The 19649-nt window shown below is 47.3% G+C and overlaps 1 protein-coding gene across 2 annotated transcripts in view; it reads right to left on the bottom strand.

Annotated features, from left to right (window-relative positions):
- Positions 1–286: 286 nt before the first annotated feature.
- The window catches only part of atp10a (ATPase phospholipid transporting 10A), a 31529-nt gene continuing 12166 nt past the window's right edge, over positions 287–19649 (bottom strand). For both annotated transcript variants that reach the window (XM_064309748.1, XM_064309749.1), the window contains exons 10-21: positions 16635–17193; positions 14648–14751; positions 12856–12982; positions 11583–11767; positions 11075–11411; positions 10670–10746; positions 9510–9635; positions 8924–9124; positions 8281–8361; positions 6494–6598; positions 6200–6387; positions 287–5558 (exon numbers count right to left, since the gene is read on the bottom strand). In XM_064309748.1, the coding sequence (XP_064165818.1) occupies positions 4928–5558; positions 6200–6387; positions 6494–6598; positions 8281–8361; positions 8924–9124; positions 9510–9635; positions 10670–10746; positions 11075–11411; positions 11583–11767; positions 12856–12982; positions 14648–14751; positions 16635–17193 (2721 nt within the window). In that variant the 3' untranslated portion in view covers positions 287–4927. The remainder of the gene's footprint in view (positions 5559–6199; positions 6388–6493; positions 6599–8280; positions 8362–8923; positions 9125–9509; positions 9636–10669; positions 10747–11074; positions 11412–11582; positions 11768–12855; positions 12983–14647; positions 14752–16634; positions 17194–19649) is intronic.

The following is a 19649-nucleotide window of genomic DNA, read 5'->3' as shown; positions in this document are numbered from 1 at the left end:
TTATAAAGGCCATATCAGCTGTTTTTCAGATAACCGTATCAAGGGAGAGTACTATTTTCTAAGCAGACAGATTCCTGCCAAAATTCACAGTAGGCATAGGCAGGAATTTTGTTTTTCCACTGGGATGACGAAGACTTTTAATTTTTGGGTAAGTCACTGCAAGAAATGCTTTAGCTGGACATTCCATCAAAGAACACCAATGTATTACTTTATATTCACAAGCGCACAACCTAATGCCAGTGTTTAACTTAAAGTAAAAACTATAAGAAATATCACTTACACAAAATTATAATTATGGCTTACAAGTTTATTTGCAATCAACCCAACATATTTAGCCAGGAACAGAAGCACTTACTCAACAGCAATTGAATAAAGGTTGTGACACACCTGTCGGACTTCCATAGCATAATTCATTTTTAAAATTTATTTATATTTTTTTGCGATGGTCTTGATGAGACAGTACTGGTGAAGAGCTAAGCTGCACGTATTAGGGAAGTCACCAGCTGAGTTGCCTGTGGGAGAGTTTCAGGCTACACAATGACACGCCACTCCTGGAGTTTAGAGTTCTTTGAAGGCGAGCCGTGTACACAGGAAGCCGCTTGGTGTCACGCCCTGTGACAAGGCAAAGAATGAAACCTTTCCAAAAAAAAAAAAAAAGCTGATTTTTCAGTCTCAAAAAAATATATAAAAATAAATACTTTTTTTTTTTTTGAAAAACCTTTGAATGTTTTTGACACTCCTTAGCAGGAAGTCAAACCCAGCTCAGGAAACCACTTAACTGGGGTTTTCTGCACAAACACAGGCCTAGTGTTCCTGAAGTCTGTCCCAAAGCTGATATTAAAAATTCTTATGAAATATTACACTTTTACTATATGCATAATCATGATCCTCCATCCTCTTATCATAGGGGGCAGAGGTCTGAATCCTGTAACAGGTAGAATATTGATCCTATCCCTCTCCTTAATTGACTTGCCATAGAAGCATTAAAAGCTCTCTCTCAACAGACCCTACAGCCAGGACTTGTATATTGCAAATGAGTCGGAGTTTAAGTCCAGCTTAAATCTCATCACTGGTATTCAGTCTCTAACTATTAATAATGAAATTATGTATCACCATTTTCTTTTTCCTGGAATTTACATAATTCAAATTTCTGCTTAATGTCCGCAAGACCATAAGCAGACGACGCTGGTAGTCTAAAAGATCCAATCAACTGGAGCCATCCCTCTGGCTCCACCCCCACATGGTTACTGTTGCCATGTCAGGCATCTTTATCAGAAATGGAAAGTGGAGGGGAATGGAAATGGTGGGAAGGGACTGTATCCTATCCTTTTCAGTAAGGACCTACATTTAATTAATATACAATAGAACATATCTCCTGATTGACAGAAATTATAAAATGACTTGGTAACAAAAAAAAAAAAAATTCCAGAGTTAAAACTACCGTTGATATCGGTGAACCCTCAGAGAAACATTAATGTTAAAACAGTCCAAGCTCACATTCAAAGAGAAATACACAGTATTCAAATTAAGGTGGAACAACAAATGCAAAGGGGAGAGATTGACAATGCCCATAGCTTATCAATGTTCAGGCATCTCTTTCTAGTTACATATATAATCAATATTAGCATTAGCATAATAATGAGCATGTAACCATCAGCATTGGTAAACACCAATCTTAAGTAGAATCTCACAACTGTCTTTCATCATTACAGATGCAAGTTATTCAAAATGATCCAAAAGTAGCTGGGAAACAACAGAGATCCAGTAATTTGGCTATGCAACATCCCATTTGGTCCTTTCAGCCATAACATTACCTCAAGATTCAGTCAAAACAAAATTCAGCATAATTCAGCACAGGTCAATCCAAATGGTAAACTTTCCCTCCCACAAGCCAGCTGTGATCTCAGGTCTATATTCAGACAACCTGATGATGTGATCTTAAAATATCTCACAGTAGATCCAGCTGTGATCTTAAGTCAGGTCTATATTCAGACAGACAACTTGATGATGTGATCTTAAAATATCTCACAGTAATATTAAATATGATTAGGCGTTATGGACTATAAAACCTGTCTACTGTGAGGAAAAACACATAAAACTGGAAGCAGGTGAGCTTCCATAGGGGAGACAGTGAACCTAATTTGTAGTTCTTAAATTCCCCAGGACCACGATCCTTTGTAAGACACCTAACCCAATACATTTTGATAGCAAAAGGATGTTTACAAAGGACTGAGTGAAATTTGCAGCAGAGAAAAAAAAAAGCAGTCATTGGCTTTTCCTCTCTCATTCTGTTCACTCAGTCCTACATACAGTACTGGTAGTGTGCTGTTGAAATGGAGTAAAGACACCCATCTGAATTCAGAGGAAAAAATGCTGCCCAATTCGTTCTAGAAAAGGTTTTTTTTTTTGGTGCTTCAGACAGGATTCTGTCAAGATCATTCGGTCAGCACAAGCACCACCGGCAGTGCTGAACAGTCATTGGTGGAACAGACGTGTGCAGCCAATAAGAGGAGTGTGCGGTGAAACCGGGACAATCCCACCAACCGCACCCTTCCATCCCTGGACAGCACAGTGAGCCGTCTGTGTGTGCCACCCGACAGGGCCTCAGTCACACTTCAGCGTTTCCTGTTGGCTGGTGTCCGTTCTGGAGTTTTTCCCCATAAGAAAACATTTCTCGCATTCATTTCTTTGGCCTTTTTCTGTGACGTCACAGCTTCTGTGACTTGGCTTCTTTGGCGGACAAAACCTGGTAAGAGGTTTCCTAGCAACGGCAGCCACCCCCAAAATAAAAAAAAAGAGAGAAACTTGAACATCAGCCAATGCTGAAGCATACTAATGGCTCAGTGAAGCTAACCAGCGCTAGACCAAATTGTTGACCCCACTGGAATTACAATAACCCATACAGCATGGAGATAACATGGGGTTGATCATTACTGTCCGACCATGATCATTATTGCTTATGCCTAGGGGGTGGGGATTTTCCAACGGAAAAATATTCCTGGTCCACAAACCAACAACCACAGAGGACATGATGTGGTTCAGGCTTAGCGTGTGGGGTTTAGAAGCAGCATTACATAGGTGCCTCGCGGGTTTAGCAACCGGCAGACACGACGAAGTGCGGACCCTAATTACTCCAGCACACGTTACCCAGCGCCACAATTACACAGCAGGCCAATATGACCTCAGTGTGCAAAACTACAGCTGGAGGATATCCTGGGGTCGCCAAAGACCAACCCAACCACTGACCCAGCGATCAGAAGGACAGAAGCCTATTATTGGCCAGCTGGGTCACATTTGTCAGGTGGATTAGAATGGCAACACAATTTTAAAAGAACCCAGGAAACCTGGCTTGTGTACATAAAAACATAAAATAAATGGATATATAAAAATAAAAACAGAACAGTATGTTTGGTAATTAGCATTGCCACATAGCTTGTGCTCCTATAGTAAACACAGTGACCGTTAAAAGAAATCAGTCACCGTTTCCTGCAAAAGATTTTTGGCTGCTGGCTAAACTGATTTGATTAATTTGTTCATTAATGACAGACCATGATATGCTCCAGTGACCTTCAATGGTGCATAAACACAACGTTACCTCAGTGTGTGCAGACTTACACAGGTGTGTGTGCTGTAATATCTCCAGTTGTTTTGCACATGCTCATTTTATCTTCTGATGCAATCCAGTGATGACGCAGAACTGGCAGTAGAACAGTACTGTGAATAATCTAACAACAGTTACTGCATCTATTTAACGGGCCACCTGACGGGCTTTCTCTACAGTCCTCCAGAATGTGGCCTATAATGTCCGGACATGTCCAGCTTACGGACTCATTGGGGAAGAGGACACTGAACTAAAACACATCGTGAAGGCGTCCTTTGCTTGATAAGAAGGGGCACTATCCCATTCGCTTACACCGAGTTTGAAACTCAAAAGGTGAAGAGGCATTTGCAAGTTATTAACGCCTAATGACTAGAAACACTCTTTCTGCCACAGGCACATAGACAAACCACAAGTAAAGCTAAACAGTCAGCTCTCGTGAAGCACCACAAAACTGCATCTGGATTAACAAGCGATGGCATCTCATACTCCGTCCAATCCCCTGTCAAGACAGAAGCGGTGATGCCATGCTCGAGCCACAACCAATGCCACCTAACCCTTTAAGATGTCAAATCACAAATATGCGATTAGACTGTTCTCAACTGGCCCGTCCAGTGTACTCCTGCCTCTCAACCAGAGCATGCCGGGTATAGGCTCCAGCACCCCCCGCGACCCTGCCCAGGATAAGCGGGTATAGATAACGGAAGGATGGATGGATGTTCTTAACGGAACATTCTCATGCTGATGTAATAATCACTACTGGTAACTGAGAGCAATGGAGTTCTAGAACACTGACTTAGAAAGAGCATTCCAAAAAAATAACTAAAGCCCATCGTGACCTGTCACACATGATCAATTACTCAAACTTGCATCATAGACATTTATGATTAGCAAAAAATCCATATAATTTACTTCTTTATAAAAGCATCCATGCATAAATAGTCATACATTTATTTAGATGCTCTATATACACACAACAGGACGAGCTAATTAAATGCCTAGTCATAAGTCATAAGCATCACCAGTGATATTCTGCATAGGATAAATCTGAATAAAACCATTAAAAAATATTAACCGACAGCAAAAACACAAAAAAACAACCTCTCGTCAAAACCACTAACATTTCCTCAAGAAATATACAGTGTGCTTTATCCGATCCATCCAGCTGAATAAGGCTCTTTACGTTTTAGAGATGACACATATATATACATATAGTACCTATTTATAGCTTTATGGAACTAGGGTTGGGTTGGGCAGGGTTTCCCTCCTGAAAGGGTGGGAGTTCCCCATGAACGTGCAAATCTGAACAGCGTTGGGGGAGATCAGAGATCATAAGAGCGTTGTTGTGAGGAGGCCCTCTCTGTGGGGGTAAAGGGCGTCCGTCTCCACGCAGTCTGGCGCGTTTGGGGCGTGACGCCCTTCCCCTCGTCCCGCCCGCTGCGGGTCACACGCAGACAGGGCCCTCAGAGGCACCCCGTCCCGCTCAGGGAAGGGCGGCGGGGGCGTCCAGTTCAGCCCCCGGAAGTCTGGGGGGTCCAGGGCGGGGTCCGGGGCGGGGTCCGGCCGAGGGGAGCTACGGGACGGGGGGGTCCGAGCAGGGCCGGGGGGCTCCGCGGGGCGGGGCGCGCTTTTGTCCAGAGAGGCGGCCGGTGGGGGCCGGTCGGGGTCCCCCTCTTTACTGTCCGACACTCGGGGGGTGCAGCAGCCCGGCCTCAGCTGGTCTATGGGCTGCTTGGAGTCGTTGGGGCTGCCCCACGTCGGGCAGGGGTGGGACTGCGGGGCGCTGGGGGCGTACTCCTTCGGGAAGGGCCCGGGGAAGGGGAACGGGGGGAAGCGGGCGCCGCACATGGACCGCTGGCTCAGGAAGCTTCCGCGGGATTCCGGGGAGAGCTTGTCCAGCTGCCGGCCGACCTGCACCAGGCTGGGGAACAGGGAGCCCTGGCAGGCCCTGTAGAAGTATCTGAGACAAGCAGAGCAGAGCAGAGCAGAGAGCCCACGCTCAGAGACGTCCGCCAAAAACACAGGAAGCACTTTCCTCACACGGCAGCGCTACTGGACCCAACATCAAACGCGCCCCCCCACCACCCCCCCAGTTATCGGGGCTTCGCACGGCCCTTACAGAAACACAGACTTGAAAGCGGCTCGCGCTGTTGTTCCAGTCGCTCAGCGCCTGATGCTGTGCCAGAAAAATCTCTGAATAAAACAGCCTTTTAATATCAAACATTCGCCGGGACAAAGGAAGGTATTAACAGACAAATCGGGCGAGAATCAACGAGTGAACAGGTTGTGTAACAGTGCAATATTACCACCCGGTATAATTTCTTCTTTTTTTTTTTATTTCATGCGCATGCATAAGCATGACCTTCATGAAAGGCACACAAATTATCTCTATTGGTTGTCATGCATTTGAGGTACCTAAGTTTCGCTGACGTTAGGATACCAGTACAAGTATCTTTCAGTTTTTCAACTAGTCTTACTATTATCTGTCAGCAAAAATGTGTGCCAACCTGTCATTGAGAAAAGATAACCTGACCGATCACACAGGGTGCAGAAATGAGAACACCAGGTGAGCCAGTGTTCCGCACAGGCACAGGCACTTACCTGGGCAGCACGGCCACCACCGGGGTAATGACACACAGCAGGTAGAAGAGCGGGTCTCCCAGCAGCCTCTGCATGGTCCAGTACGGGTTGGAGGGGGGGTAGCAGACGGGGCAGGAGGCGTTGTAGCACAGGGCCACCGTAAAAAACAGGCTGATACTGAAGAGGATGGAGGCCCAGTTCAGCCAGGTCTGTGGCGAGGGGAGAGGGGCGCATGGTGAACACAGACTCGGCGAAGCATGCAGGGTTACTGAGGCAGGAGAGCAAGCGCCGTGTGAGATACGGAGCTGCACTCACCCATGTTTTGGTTTCGATGCCCAGGTGGAGCAGGATAGTGAAGAGGGCCAGAGTAGTGATGGGTGTGCCCCATGTAAACAAGTCCACGTCTGAGTCAGCATAGGCCTGGGACAGGCACACAGCCCGGGGAAGAGGAGACGGCCATTACACAACGCTACGATACGAACTCACAACTCACACACACCACACAACTCTACGATATGAACTCACAACTCACACACACCACACAACGCTACGATATGAACTCACAACTCACACAAACCACACAACTCTACGGTATGAACTCACACTCACACAAACCACACAACCCTACGATATGAACTTACACAAACCACACAATGCTACGATATGAACTCACACACACCACATGCTACAAAATGAACTCACAAAAACCACACAACGCTACAATATGAACTCACACAAACCACAACGCAACACTACAATATGAACTCACACAAACCACAACGCTACAATATGAACTCACACAAACCACACAACCCCACGATATGAACTCACACAAACCACACAACCCTATGATATGAACTCACACAAACCACACAATGCTGTATGAACCCACACAAAAAACCTTAAGAAACAAACTTTCAACATAACCACGCAAATCTAGTTAATATATTCACACTAACACAGTGAAAAACACACTGAAACCATGTAGGGTTAAAGATAATGTAGATCTTAAATGGAAACAACTGGAAACACACACAGAAACCAGGCAGGGTTACTGTAGTTACCAAAATCAGCCTAAGCTAATAACAGAACAGAAAGAAACCATAAAACAAACTCAAGCAGAAAACAATGCCGTGTTAGAAATTAAAGAATACAGCTCACAAAAATAAGCACACAGCAACAAACACAATCAGAAGCCACAGAGACCAAACCATGTTAGACACTAAAGAAAACAGTGTCAGAACCAAGTTAGACCCTAAAGAAAACAGAACTCACACAAACAAGACCAGAACTCACAGCGACAGAACCAAGTTAGACCCTAAAGAAAACAGAACTCACACAAACACAAGCAGGACTCACACAGACAGAACCATGTTAGATGTTAAAGAAAACAGAACTCTCACAAACATGACCAGAACTCACAGACAGAACCATGTTAGATGCTAACAGAACTCACACAAACACGACCAGAACTCACAGACAGAACCATGTTAGATGCTAACAGAACTCACACAAACATGACCAGAACTCACAGACTGAACCATGTTAAATACTAACAGAACTCACACAAACACGACCAGAACTCACAGACAGAACCATGTTAATCGCTAAAGAAAACAGAACTCACACAAACAAGACCAGAACTCACAGACAGAACCATGTTAGAGGCTAACAGAACTCACACAAACACAAGCAGAACTCACAGAGACTGAACCATGTTGAATGCTAACAGAACTCACACAAACACGACCAGAATATAGACAGAACCATGTTAATCGCTAAAGAAAACAGAACTCACACAAACACGAGCAGAAACTCACCGAGAAGTCATGCAGAAGTAAGAAAAGGAGAGTTCATCAAACTCATAGAAACAATGAAGAGATAAACAGGTCACATTTTAGGCATCTTAGCCACAGCATACTCTTTACACACAATGGCTTTTACACACATAGATATTAACTGAACAGTTCAGGGACAGCAGTGTTCCAACCTGGGAATCGAACCTACAACATCGGGAGCTGCAAGCCCAGTTCCCTACCCATGATGCTACGGTGCCACCAGCAAATAAACAAAGAAACATGAGCATAGAGAAACATACTCACAAAGTAGGGGATGAAGAAGCAGACAATGCTTTGGTAGAAGGCATCAATCATGTTCATCCAGAACATGTATGGCTTATATTCCTGAAACGCACACGACAGCTGTTAACATTTACATTTCAGGAAGCCGGAAGATTCTCTTATCCAGAGCAACCTGCACAGCTTCGATTCACCACATATAACCCATTCATTAAAGATGAAGGTGATGCTGAACACACCTGCATTGTGTGATCAGAGCCAAAGTTCTCCCCCTGCAACAGTGATGTCATTATGAACGCACAGTGCAGCCGTCAGCTGGACTGAATTTGGCCCAGCAGTGCGGCATAGGCAGAGTAAGATTAATTGAGAGAGTTGGGCTGGAAAGACTGTGTGAAACCTCACATACCGGTGCTCAACCCGGCACGACTAGGCTCAACATGGCAGCGTGTGAAGGTCAACAGAGAGAAACACACACACACACACACACACACACACACGCAAACTCTCTCACTTACACACAAACACACAAACTCTCTCGCTCACACACAGGCACACACACTCTCACTCACACACAAACTCTCTCACTCACACAAACTTGCATACACATACACACACACACACACACACACACACACACACAGACAAGCGTGCGCGCACACACACACACCTCGGAGTTCTGCCCGTTCATGTAGAGCTGAGGTAGGTTCTGCAGGGTTTCTGCTGACACGTCCTTGTCCAGTGTGCCGGTGATGAGTTGAGGAAAGGCGGAGAACATCAGGTTGAAGAAGATGAGATACCACTGATCAATCATGGCTGACCCTGAGAAGCCCGAGTAGAACTGATACCAGAAGATCAGCGCCACAAACATCTAAGATAAAAACAGCAAAAAAATAAGATCAATACACAGCAGCATGTATGACTGTAGTTACATATAACGCAGATCTTGCTGCAACTCTCATGACATTACATTAATTTGGCAGATGCGTTTATCCAAAGCGACATGCAATAAGTGCGTAAAATTAAAAAAAGATCACATCTGAGTGTACAGTATGAAAACTCAACATGACTCAATTCAAATTTTGCAGTTTTTTTCCTATTCATTCTTTTTTTTTGTTTTTACAGATATGTGAAGGCTACGTCACCTTTCTGGTAAATACATTTTGTATTTAAATAAAAAATAAAATGTAATAAAATGCTGACGGTTATTAAACACCAGATACACTAAACCGAAAGAACAGTGCTGACAGACTCACAGCGTTCTTGTAGAAGAAATACAGGATCATGTTGGCCAGTCGGGAGTAGCACCAGTGACCATGGACCAACAGGAGCTTCTGCAGGTACTGGAAGCGGGGGATGGTGAAGTCACTGGCCATCACAGCCTTGGGAAGAGCGGATGCATTATGAGCTAGCGGGGCGCGCCACAGCTACAGCACCAAGGGTTCCTCACTTCTCAGAGCTTGCTACACATGGATTTATCAACAGTGGAGAAGTATAACTCAACACCTCGTTTAGATAACTCTTTACAGTCCTGTTTGGCTAAAAATAATTCCAGACTTACACAGAGCTCTACAGGGCGCCCATTTTAAAGAGCCTTTGCTCTTCTGAGGAGCACATGCACTCCTTGGAAAAAATGTTAAAACCCTGCTACAGCGCATCATTGTCCTGTGTGAGTAAATATAGCTTGCAATCAGACATGTTTGAGCTCGACAGCTGTTCCAGGAACTCAAACCATTTTAATTCTGCCTTTGAGATCAAGAAGCGAAGCGTGCTCTCGAGATGCTTAATGAGCCGACAGATGAGTACACCCCTAAACACATCTCCAGCTCTCCCCGAGTCGGTTTGAATTTAAAATTTCAAATCTGTGGCAAAACTTTATCAGCGCAGGTCTAATCGTTCAGAGGAAGAAATCAGGAAAGAAGGAGAAATGCTTCCACATCGCTAGCTATGCAAATACCTGTTAACGAGGGAAAATATATGCGACACCTGGAATTACATTACATTTAAATGATATTTGCTTATAGCCAATAAAGAGCAAATATTTAGCCCTCATTTAACATTGGTTGTTGAGTGGGTGCCAATTTTGACAAATAATTCTAGCTACTTGGCCAATAAGAAGAAGGTTAAAAATTCCCAAAACGAATAGGAATTTCAATACAGTGCTGTGGGTGAATTCACATGGCACAACGTGGGGTCATACAGCACCCTGTTACTGCAATCACAGTCCTCGATGGCTGAGAACTGCTGGTTTTACCCCGTCCCATTATCTCAGGTCAGGTGTCAGGTGTGAAGAGAGTCTGGCCAATCAGTAGCAGTAATTGTTCAGTTAATTACCAGGGAGAATTGAAAACCAGGGGAAGATTTGGATTTGAGGGCCAGATTTGAGTATACACCCATCCATTATAACCCCTCTTACCTGCATCCCCTCCTGCCCCGAGATCCCGACCCCTACATCAGCCACCTGGATCATGCTGACATCATTCGCCCCGTCACCTGGGAATGACAGCACAGACAGAGAGACACTCTCTTTACGACTCACACACAGGACTAAACACAAGCCCAGAAACCAGGACAGAACTATATCCATCAGGCACAGTACACAGGGGTGTGCACACACACGCATGCATGCACACGCACACACGCATGCACACACGCACGCACAGCTCCACACACACACAGATACAGACACACATGCACTCACACACAGCTCCACACACACACAGATACAGACACACGCGCACACACACACACACACGTGCACATACAGCTCCACGCACACACACAGCTCTACACACAGACACACACACACGTGTGTACGTACCTATGGCCAGCGTCATGACCTTGAGCTTGCTGCGCACCAGCTTGACCACCATGCTCTTCTGCAGGGGCGTGGAGCGGCAGCACAGCACCGAGCGGCAGCTCCGAGCCACCGCCAGGAAGCGCTCCTCCAGGCTGCCGTCCAGCGCGTAGGCCAGCGTCCTCCCGTCGATCACCAGCCCCAGCCGGTGGACCAGGGCGGGCGGCGGCCCCGGCGACCCCAGGGGCCCCGGCGGGCCCAGGTCGTCGGGCGAGGCCCGGCTGCCCTGCTCGGGGAAGTCGCACAGGAACTTGGACTGGATGTAGTGGAGGCTCTCTTCCAGCAGCACGGCACACGCTTCCTGGAGCAGAGACACAGGGCTCCGGTCAGCAGGCTACAGCACGGTCACATGACTACAAAGGCATACCAACCCCCCCCCCCCCCACCCCCAGCAATGACTGCCCCCCTAAACGTGTTTGTTCAGCCGAGTGTGTGCATGCTTCACAGAGAGGTGAGCGCTGGGCACCCTGACCTGTGTGTCGGCGTTGAGAATGATGAGCTCCTCCTCGGGGTCCAGCAGCCTGCAGGCGTAGGCGATGTTGATGGCCGTCTCCTGCTTGTCTCCAGTCAGCACCCAGATCTGCAGCCCCGCCTTCCGCAGGGAGGCGATGGTCTCTGGCACCCCGTCCTGCAGCCGGTCCTCAATCCCAGTGGCCCCTACGTAAGCACGCGCACGCATGCACACACGCACACAGAAACACACGTACACACACGCGTGCACACGCACGCACACACATACACACACACACACACACACACACACACACACGCACACAGAGAAACATACATGCACGCATGTGCACACACACAGACACGCACACACACGCACACAGAAACATACATGCACGCATGCGCACAGACACACACACACACACACGCACACAGAAACATACATGCACGCATGCGCACACACACACAGACACACACACATGCACACACAGAGAAACATACATGCATGCATGCGCGCACACACACAGACACGCACACACACACACAGAAACATACATGCACGCATGTGCACACACACAGACACGCACACACACACACACACGCACACAGAAACATACATGCACGCATGCGCACACACAACACAGACACACACAGAGAAACACACATGCACGCATGTGCACATACACACGCACACACACACACGTGGACGCACGCACACACACATGCAAGCCCATCCACACACACACCCATACACATGCGCACGCACACACACACACAGAAAATACCTTAACATTATTACTGAACAAATACATTTGAAATCGTCACATATTGAGCAAACAGTAGTAAGGCAACATAACTTGTGCTTTAAACACAGTAAATTATTTGACAATCCCTTGAGCAAGGGTGGGCAGTTCCCTTTCTGCAGGGCCATTGTTTTCTGCATGCTTTCACTGTCACCAGTCGCACTGATCAAAAGAGCTAATTAGCTGAGCACACACATACTGGTTTAACTATAATCAGACCACAATAAGAAAGTTGGGACACAGGAACAGTCTGAAGCTCTCATTCATTAGCTTAACAAGCACTGTGGCTAAAATATCAAATACTAAACAACTGGGCTAATTAAACAAATGAGAGATCATTAAAAGGAGAAGTTGGCATAGAATACAGAAACACATGCAGTCCTCCCCTGCTCTAGAGATTTTAAGTGCACTGGCACACCCGTGCGAGCAGGCAGAGAGATGGTACTGTTCAGAGCCCAAGCTGACCGGGTCAGATACGAACTGCTCTCTTACCCAGGAGATGAAGGTTTGTTTCCAGTTTCACGGCAGACTGAAACAGCAGCTCCTCTCTTCCCTGAATGGCCGTCTCTGCCTGCAAGTGGCTCTCCAGCCAGGCTCCGTACTCCGCCTCGGTCAGAGTCTAAGGGAAGCACACCAAGCGGGGGGGGGCAAGTTCTTTCTCAGTCATACAAGATAAAACGTCAGCTCCAGCTCAGTAGAACGAGGGGACATAAATGGAAATGAACAAAAGGTAAATTCCATACAGACATTAGAACAGAAGAATTTTCTTTTTTCACGCAGAGTAGTAGTCAACGTGTGGAACAGCCTGCCAGGTCACGTATTAGAGACAGAAACTCTGGGGATTTTCGAGACCAGGCTTGATACGGTGTTAGATACAATCTGGTCTGTAGGTAATCAGAGCACTAATTTAGTCAGGAAAATGGTGAGCATTGTTGGGCTGAGTGGCCTGTTCCCGTCATTATGTTATGTTATGTTATATCCTGAGACCTTAACTCACACAGCAACAACAAATACTGGGACTACTGTAGGACGATGAACAGTCCAGCATGAATTAATGGCCAGAATGAATCTCAGTCATTGTGGAAATAACCAGTGCATTTCATTACAGACGCCCTTATCTAGAGCGACTCAACATTTTTACACAGTAGCCATTTAAACAGTCGCATATTCCATAAAGTAATGCAGGATAACTTCCATGCTCAAGGGCACAACAGCAGTGTCCCAGCTGGGAATCAAACCTGCAACTTTTAGGGTACAAGGCCCAGTTCCTAGCAGCTAATGTGCTGAGAAAGTGATTGCACTCACTGTCTCTACTGGGCTCCACCTACTATACAATTTTGAAAAATGCTTCTTGGGGTGGGTGGAGTAGGTGTGTCCATCTCATCTGCGTAAAGTATTCTCTACACAAATGAATTTGTACAGCGCAACTGCATCTGGCTCACAAAACTTGGATAAAACTGTCAAACTTGGCACTGCAGATCAAATATGAATCAAGATTAAGTGGTTACAGGGCCTATTTCTTGGAGGTTGGCAATTTTCCCACTGGATATACTGATGACATCTATATGACATAGTATCACCTCCAAAGAGGTACTTTTGGGGGTGGGGCCAGAGTGGAACGCAGAAAGAAAATTTCAAACCACAGAGGGCAGTACTAAGATGCTTTTCCAACAGTTTTTTTCCGCTAAATGATATTTCAGAAATGCTGAAATAATAGAATGGACTGAAATGTTTTATTATAAATGAGGCATGCAAAAACACAGCTTAAAAAAAAACACAAGATCTAGAGTGTAGTAACTCTTGAAACAACAAAAACCTGCGTAACCACAACCAACATAAATCCACCCTACACCCTGAGGCAGGGCTGCCCAACCCTGTTACTAGAAATCCACCGTCCAGCAGGTTTTCATTTCGACTTATCTGGCACACCCGATTCCACCAATCAGCAGCTCGCTGAGATCTCTAGCGGCTTAATGAGGTGCGCTTCGTCCGTGTTGAAATGAAGACCTACAGGACGGCAGAGCCGCGGGAACAGGGCTGGGCCGCCCCGCCCTACAGGGACACAGTCAGCTGTGTGGGACCGCTGCTGCAGGCTCCCGCGGGGCTAACCTGTCAGCCTGGGCCACACGGACGCAGAGGAAAAATGGCCTGTGGCACACGGATGCAATGCGAGCCCTTTTAATGGTGCAAAGTGAGACTGACGCGTCTCCGCGCCACTGCCCCCAGGACACCGTGCGGCCGCAGAGCCCCCCCTCCCTTCCTCCCAGCTCCCAGAACCTTTTACCTTTTTGGCGATGCAGAGAGTTCTGAGGCCGCTGGCCGCGTACAGGTTGAGATAATTCTGCGTTTTGAACAGACTCTTTCTCTGGCGTTTACTTCTGGTGTCACCTGCGGGGGGGGGAACAAAAATAAAATAAAATAAAATAAAATAAAATAAAATAAAATAAAGGCCGCTAAGATCCGTGAAATCCTCTCCATCCTTTCCAGAGCTTTGCCCGTTATCTTGATGTCCTTACTGCACGTATCACAGTGAATATCAGGATACGTACTCAATTGGGACACACACACACGTGCGCGCACACACACACTCGGACACACAGATGCACAACATTGGGCTTTCCCGAACTGAGGAGGAAACCAGGGAGAAACAGCAGAAAAGTAAAACGCGCACAGCCTATATCACTGAATGCACAGTTTTCACCAGCCCTCACCAACCATCATCAGCAGGTTTCCCCTCAAGCACCCTCCTGACAGACATCCCATAATAGGAGAGTGGAGAAAGCGAGGTGGGCGGAGTCAGTCGCCCCTAGCAGCGTAAGACCAGGGCCGCAGGATTCCTGCAATTCCCGCCCTATCTGAACAGGTGCTGGACACCCCCCCGCCGGCATATTTCAGCGCGGGACTCCACGGGAGGAGCCCGTGTTCGAGGAGCGGCCGCTAGAAACCGAACCAGATAAGCGCCCGAACCTCAAAACATCGCTATCTCGGCCGTTCCTCATATTCTGAATATGTTTAGCTGTCGGAGGAGCTGGCGTTATTCTGGGCCAATCGATCAATTTGCCGCGGGCCCCATCTGGAGCTGATCCTCGTCGGCGCCACGTTCGAATATCGAGTTTCGAGCGCTATCGCATGTCGAAGGCTAAAATAATATTTACGCTCATTAGCGTGCCGTAATTCGTTAAGCGCAGTTGTTTTTGCAGGGACGTCGCGGCCAAATATGCAGGAAACATAAACAGCCTGTCAGAGGGGCAGGGCGGTGAGAGTACCAAGGCCACAGGGAGGCCTGCTCCACGCCCAGAAAGACCAAACGCAGCAGCAGAGCCTGCACACCACACAACTGCAACAGAAAACATTTCTTCATACTGCCCCCTGCCAAACAGTAAACTCCATGTGGGAATGCCCTGCCCACTTTCCCCATGGTCTGGGGCTACCCATAAAACAGACCACCCCCCCCCCCGTCCCCTCCCACCCCCGTAAGTATTTTCAAGGGGAAGTGCTGGAATCCGAAAGCACACGCTAGGTGATTTTGTGGATAAAAGTGCGCTGAACTTCCGCACAGTTATAGCGTTAGTCCCCGCTACGGCGTTCGGCGTGGAAGTCACGCAACTAGGCCCGCGCAAACATCCAAAAAAGGCCAGTAGCGCCACACCAGCGCGCTGCAACCTCTCGCCGACAAACAGCCCCCGTCAAAGGGTGATGTAACCAGGCGGCTCTGCAGGGCTACTTTCCTTCCACAATCAGTTACACAACCGCCCTGTGAGACATGCTACCTACACAGCCTGTCAAGCAGGCCACAACACGTCAGCCTCGTGGTCTCACACACACACCGGCAGCAGGCCCCCCCCCCCTTCCTGACAAGTGGGGAGAGCTGGAACGGTTCACTCTTATCCACAGACAGGAAGGACAAAAACGCACAGTAGAGCCACCGCTCCAGGACTCCAGGACAGTGAAGTTAGTTTGATAAATTTACAGTTGAAGTAAAAGCTGGTTAGTTTGACTAGCATACACCAGTCTCTTCTGATGATCCAAAAATGATATACGTTCAACATGATGGACCAGCTATCTGACGAGTTACACTGATTTCACATGCATGGGCTGACACACACACACAGATACACACGGATACAAACACACATACACACACACACACACACACACACACACACACACACGCCGTGCCATGGTTACACTCTATGACATCACTCACCTCACTGCAGTGTCACAGTTATGGCCTGACATTACAGCCAAGTCACAGAGTCAAGCGCGCTTACCGGAGGACGGCGTTTGGATCAGGTCCATGACGCTGGAGTCAGCCCCTTTGGTGTAGACGGTGATCTGATTGGTCAGCGGATGCCGGACCACCACGGACATGCGCTTGCGGGTGGAGTCGAAGCTGAGGGTGTGCAGCAGCTCGAAGTGCAGCCGGCCCAGGTGCGACAGCTCCACGGTCACCTGGTCGGGCAGACGGCCCACCAGCGAGCACCGGTAGGCGCGGGCGGCGTAGACCAGCGCCGCCTCGTCGGGGGACTCGGCCTCGTAGCGCAGCTCGCCCTCCTCGGGCGCGGGGCCGCCGTCCGGGGCCGCGGGGCCGAAGGCGCTCTGCGGGTCCGGCGGCCGGGCGGGGTGCCGTTCCTCCTCCAGCCTGAGGAGGGCGCTGTCCGCGCAGGGCGAGGGCAGGCTGGCCGAGCTCTGCTTCTGCGCCGAGCGGCCGGCCGCCAGGCTGGACGAGCTGCTGCTGTTGGACCCGGACGTGAGGCGGCTCGGCGTGAAGCGCTTGATGAAGTCCTCGATGGTCTTCACCGGGGACTTGAGCTCGAACCTCATCCGCACCTGCGGGGAAGGACCCCACTGAGTCAGGCACTAATCAACTACATTCAACCTTTACTGCCAATGCTCACTGAGTCAGGCACTAATCAACCACATTCAACCTTTACTGCCAATGCTCACTGAGTCAGGCACTAATCAACCACATTCAACCTTTACTGCCAATGCTCACTGAGTCAGGCACTAATCAACTACATTCAACCTTTACTGCCAATGCTCACTGAGTCAGGCACTAATCAACCACATTCAACCTTTACTGCCAATGCTCACTGAGTCAGGCACTAATCAACCACATTCAACCTTTACTGCCAATCTTCACTGAGTCAGGCACTAATCAACCACATTCAACCTTTACCGCCAATCTTCACTGAGTCAGGCACTAATCAACCACATTCAACCTTTACCGCCAATCTTCACTGAGTCAGGCACTAATCAACCACATTCAACCTTTACTGCCAATGCTCACTGAGTCAGGCACTAATCAACCACATTCAACCTTTACTGCCAATGCTCACTGAGTCAGGCACTAATCAACCACATTCAACCTTTACTGCCAATGCTCACTGAGTCAGGCACTAATCAACCACATTCAACCTTTACTGCCAATGCTCACTGAGTCAGGCACTAATCAACCACATTCAACCTTTACTGCCAATGCTCACTGAGTCAGGCACTAATCAACCACATTCAACCTTTACTGCCAGTCTTCACTGAGTCAGGCACTAATCAACCACATTCAACCTTTACTGCCAATGCTCACTGAGTCAGGCACTAATCAACCACATTCAACCTTTACTGCCAATCTTCACTGAGTCAGGCACTAATCAACCACATTCAACCTTTACTGCCAATGCTCACTGAGTCAGGCACTAATCAACCACATTCAACCTTTACTGCCAATGCTCACTGAGTCAGGCACTAATCAACCACATTCAACCTTTACCGCCAATGCTCACTGAGTCAGGCACTAATCAACCACATTCAACCTTTACTGCTAATGCTCACTGAGTCAGGCACTAATCAACCACATTCTACCTTTACTGCCAATCTTCACTGAGTCAGGCACTAATCAACCACATTCAACCTTTACTGCTAATGCTCACTGAGTCAGGCACTAATCAACCACATTCAACCTTTACTGCCAATGCTCACTGAGTCAGGCACTAATCAACCACATTCTACCTTTACCGCCAATCTTCACTGAGTCAGGCACTAATCAACCACATTCAACCTTTACTGCCAATCTTCACTGAGTCAGGCACTAATCAACCACATTCAACCTTTACCGCCAATCTTCACTGAGTCAGGCACTAATCAACCACATTCAACCTTTACTGCTAATGCTCACTGAGTCAGGCACTAATCAACCACATTCAACCTTTACTGCTAATGCTCACTGAGTCAGGCACTAATCAACCACATTCAACCTTTACTGCCAATGCTCACTGAGTCAGGCACTAATCAACCACATTCAACCTTTACTGCCAATCTTCACTGAGTCAGGCACTAATCAACCACATTCAACCTTTACTGCCAATCTTCACTGAGTCAGGCACTAATCAACCACATTCAACCTTTACTGCTAATGCTCACTGAGTCAGGCACTAATCAACCACATTCAACCTTTACTGCTAATGCTCACTGAGTCAGGCACTAATCAACCACATTCAACCTTTACTGCCAATGTTCACTGAGTCAGGCACTAATCAACCACATTCAACCTTTACAGCCAATCTTCACTGAGTCAGGCACTAATCAACCACATTCAACCTTTACTGCCAATGCTCACTGAGTCAGGCACTAATCAACCACATTCAGTCTTATTTCATACACAGCACATTGATGATAAAGCGTAATCTCACTTATGAGACAATACGTCTACTTTTGTACACTAAAGAGGGTACGCTGCAAAATGTTCAGTCTAAAATTAACTCTTCATAGAGTACATATGGTCCCAGTTTTACTCGTATGTACTCTGTTAGAGTAGAATTAACAGTGGACGTTTTTCTGTGTAGACATTTATTCTGTTTATATCAGCTACTATCTGATTTCCTAACTCAGGAGCATCAATTAAGAACAGTTTCAGTTTCAGATCCATTATCTGCTTGTTTATTTATCCACTATCTGTAGACATTTCTGCCTGATCTCATACAGTGAAAAGCAGCGTAGCTGCATAATCTGACCGTGTATATATAACTCACCACAGAGTCAAATCACAATCCTCACTGCTCGCAGACAAAGCCGCTTTCAAATATGTTCAGGTACATTTTCTAGCTACAGAGAATGGGGCTGGAGACCACAAGGAAGACAGTGACAATGTGCTCAATAATAATGATGACTAAACACAAGGACAAAATGACCACCTAAAACTATCCTGATGAAAATAAAACTAGCCAGAGTGAGCATCTCCTCATTCTTCACAGTTGCTACCGGATCGCAAAGGTGTGGAAAGCATCAAGCAA

This window comes from Anguilla rostrata, chromosome 15 (genome assembly GCF_018555375.3).
Source record: "Anguilla rostrata isolate EN2019 chromosome 15, ASM1855537v3, whole genome shotgun sequence".
Taxonomy (NCBI): Eukaryota; Metazoa; Chordata; class Actinopteri; order Anguilliformes; family Anguillidae; genus Anguilla; species Anguilla rostrata.
This window is presented reverse-complemented; position numbering and strand designations above follow the sequence as displayed.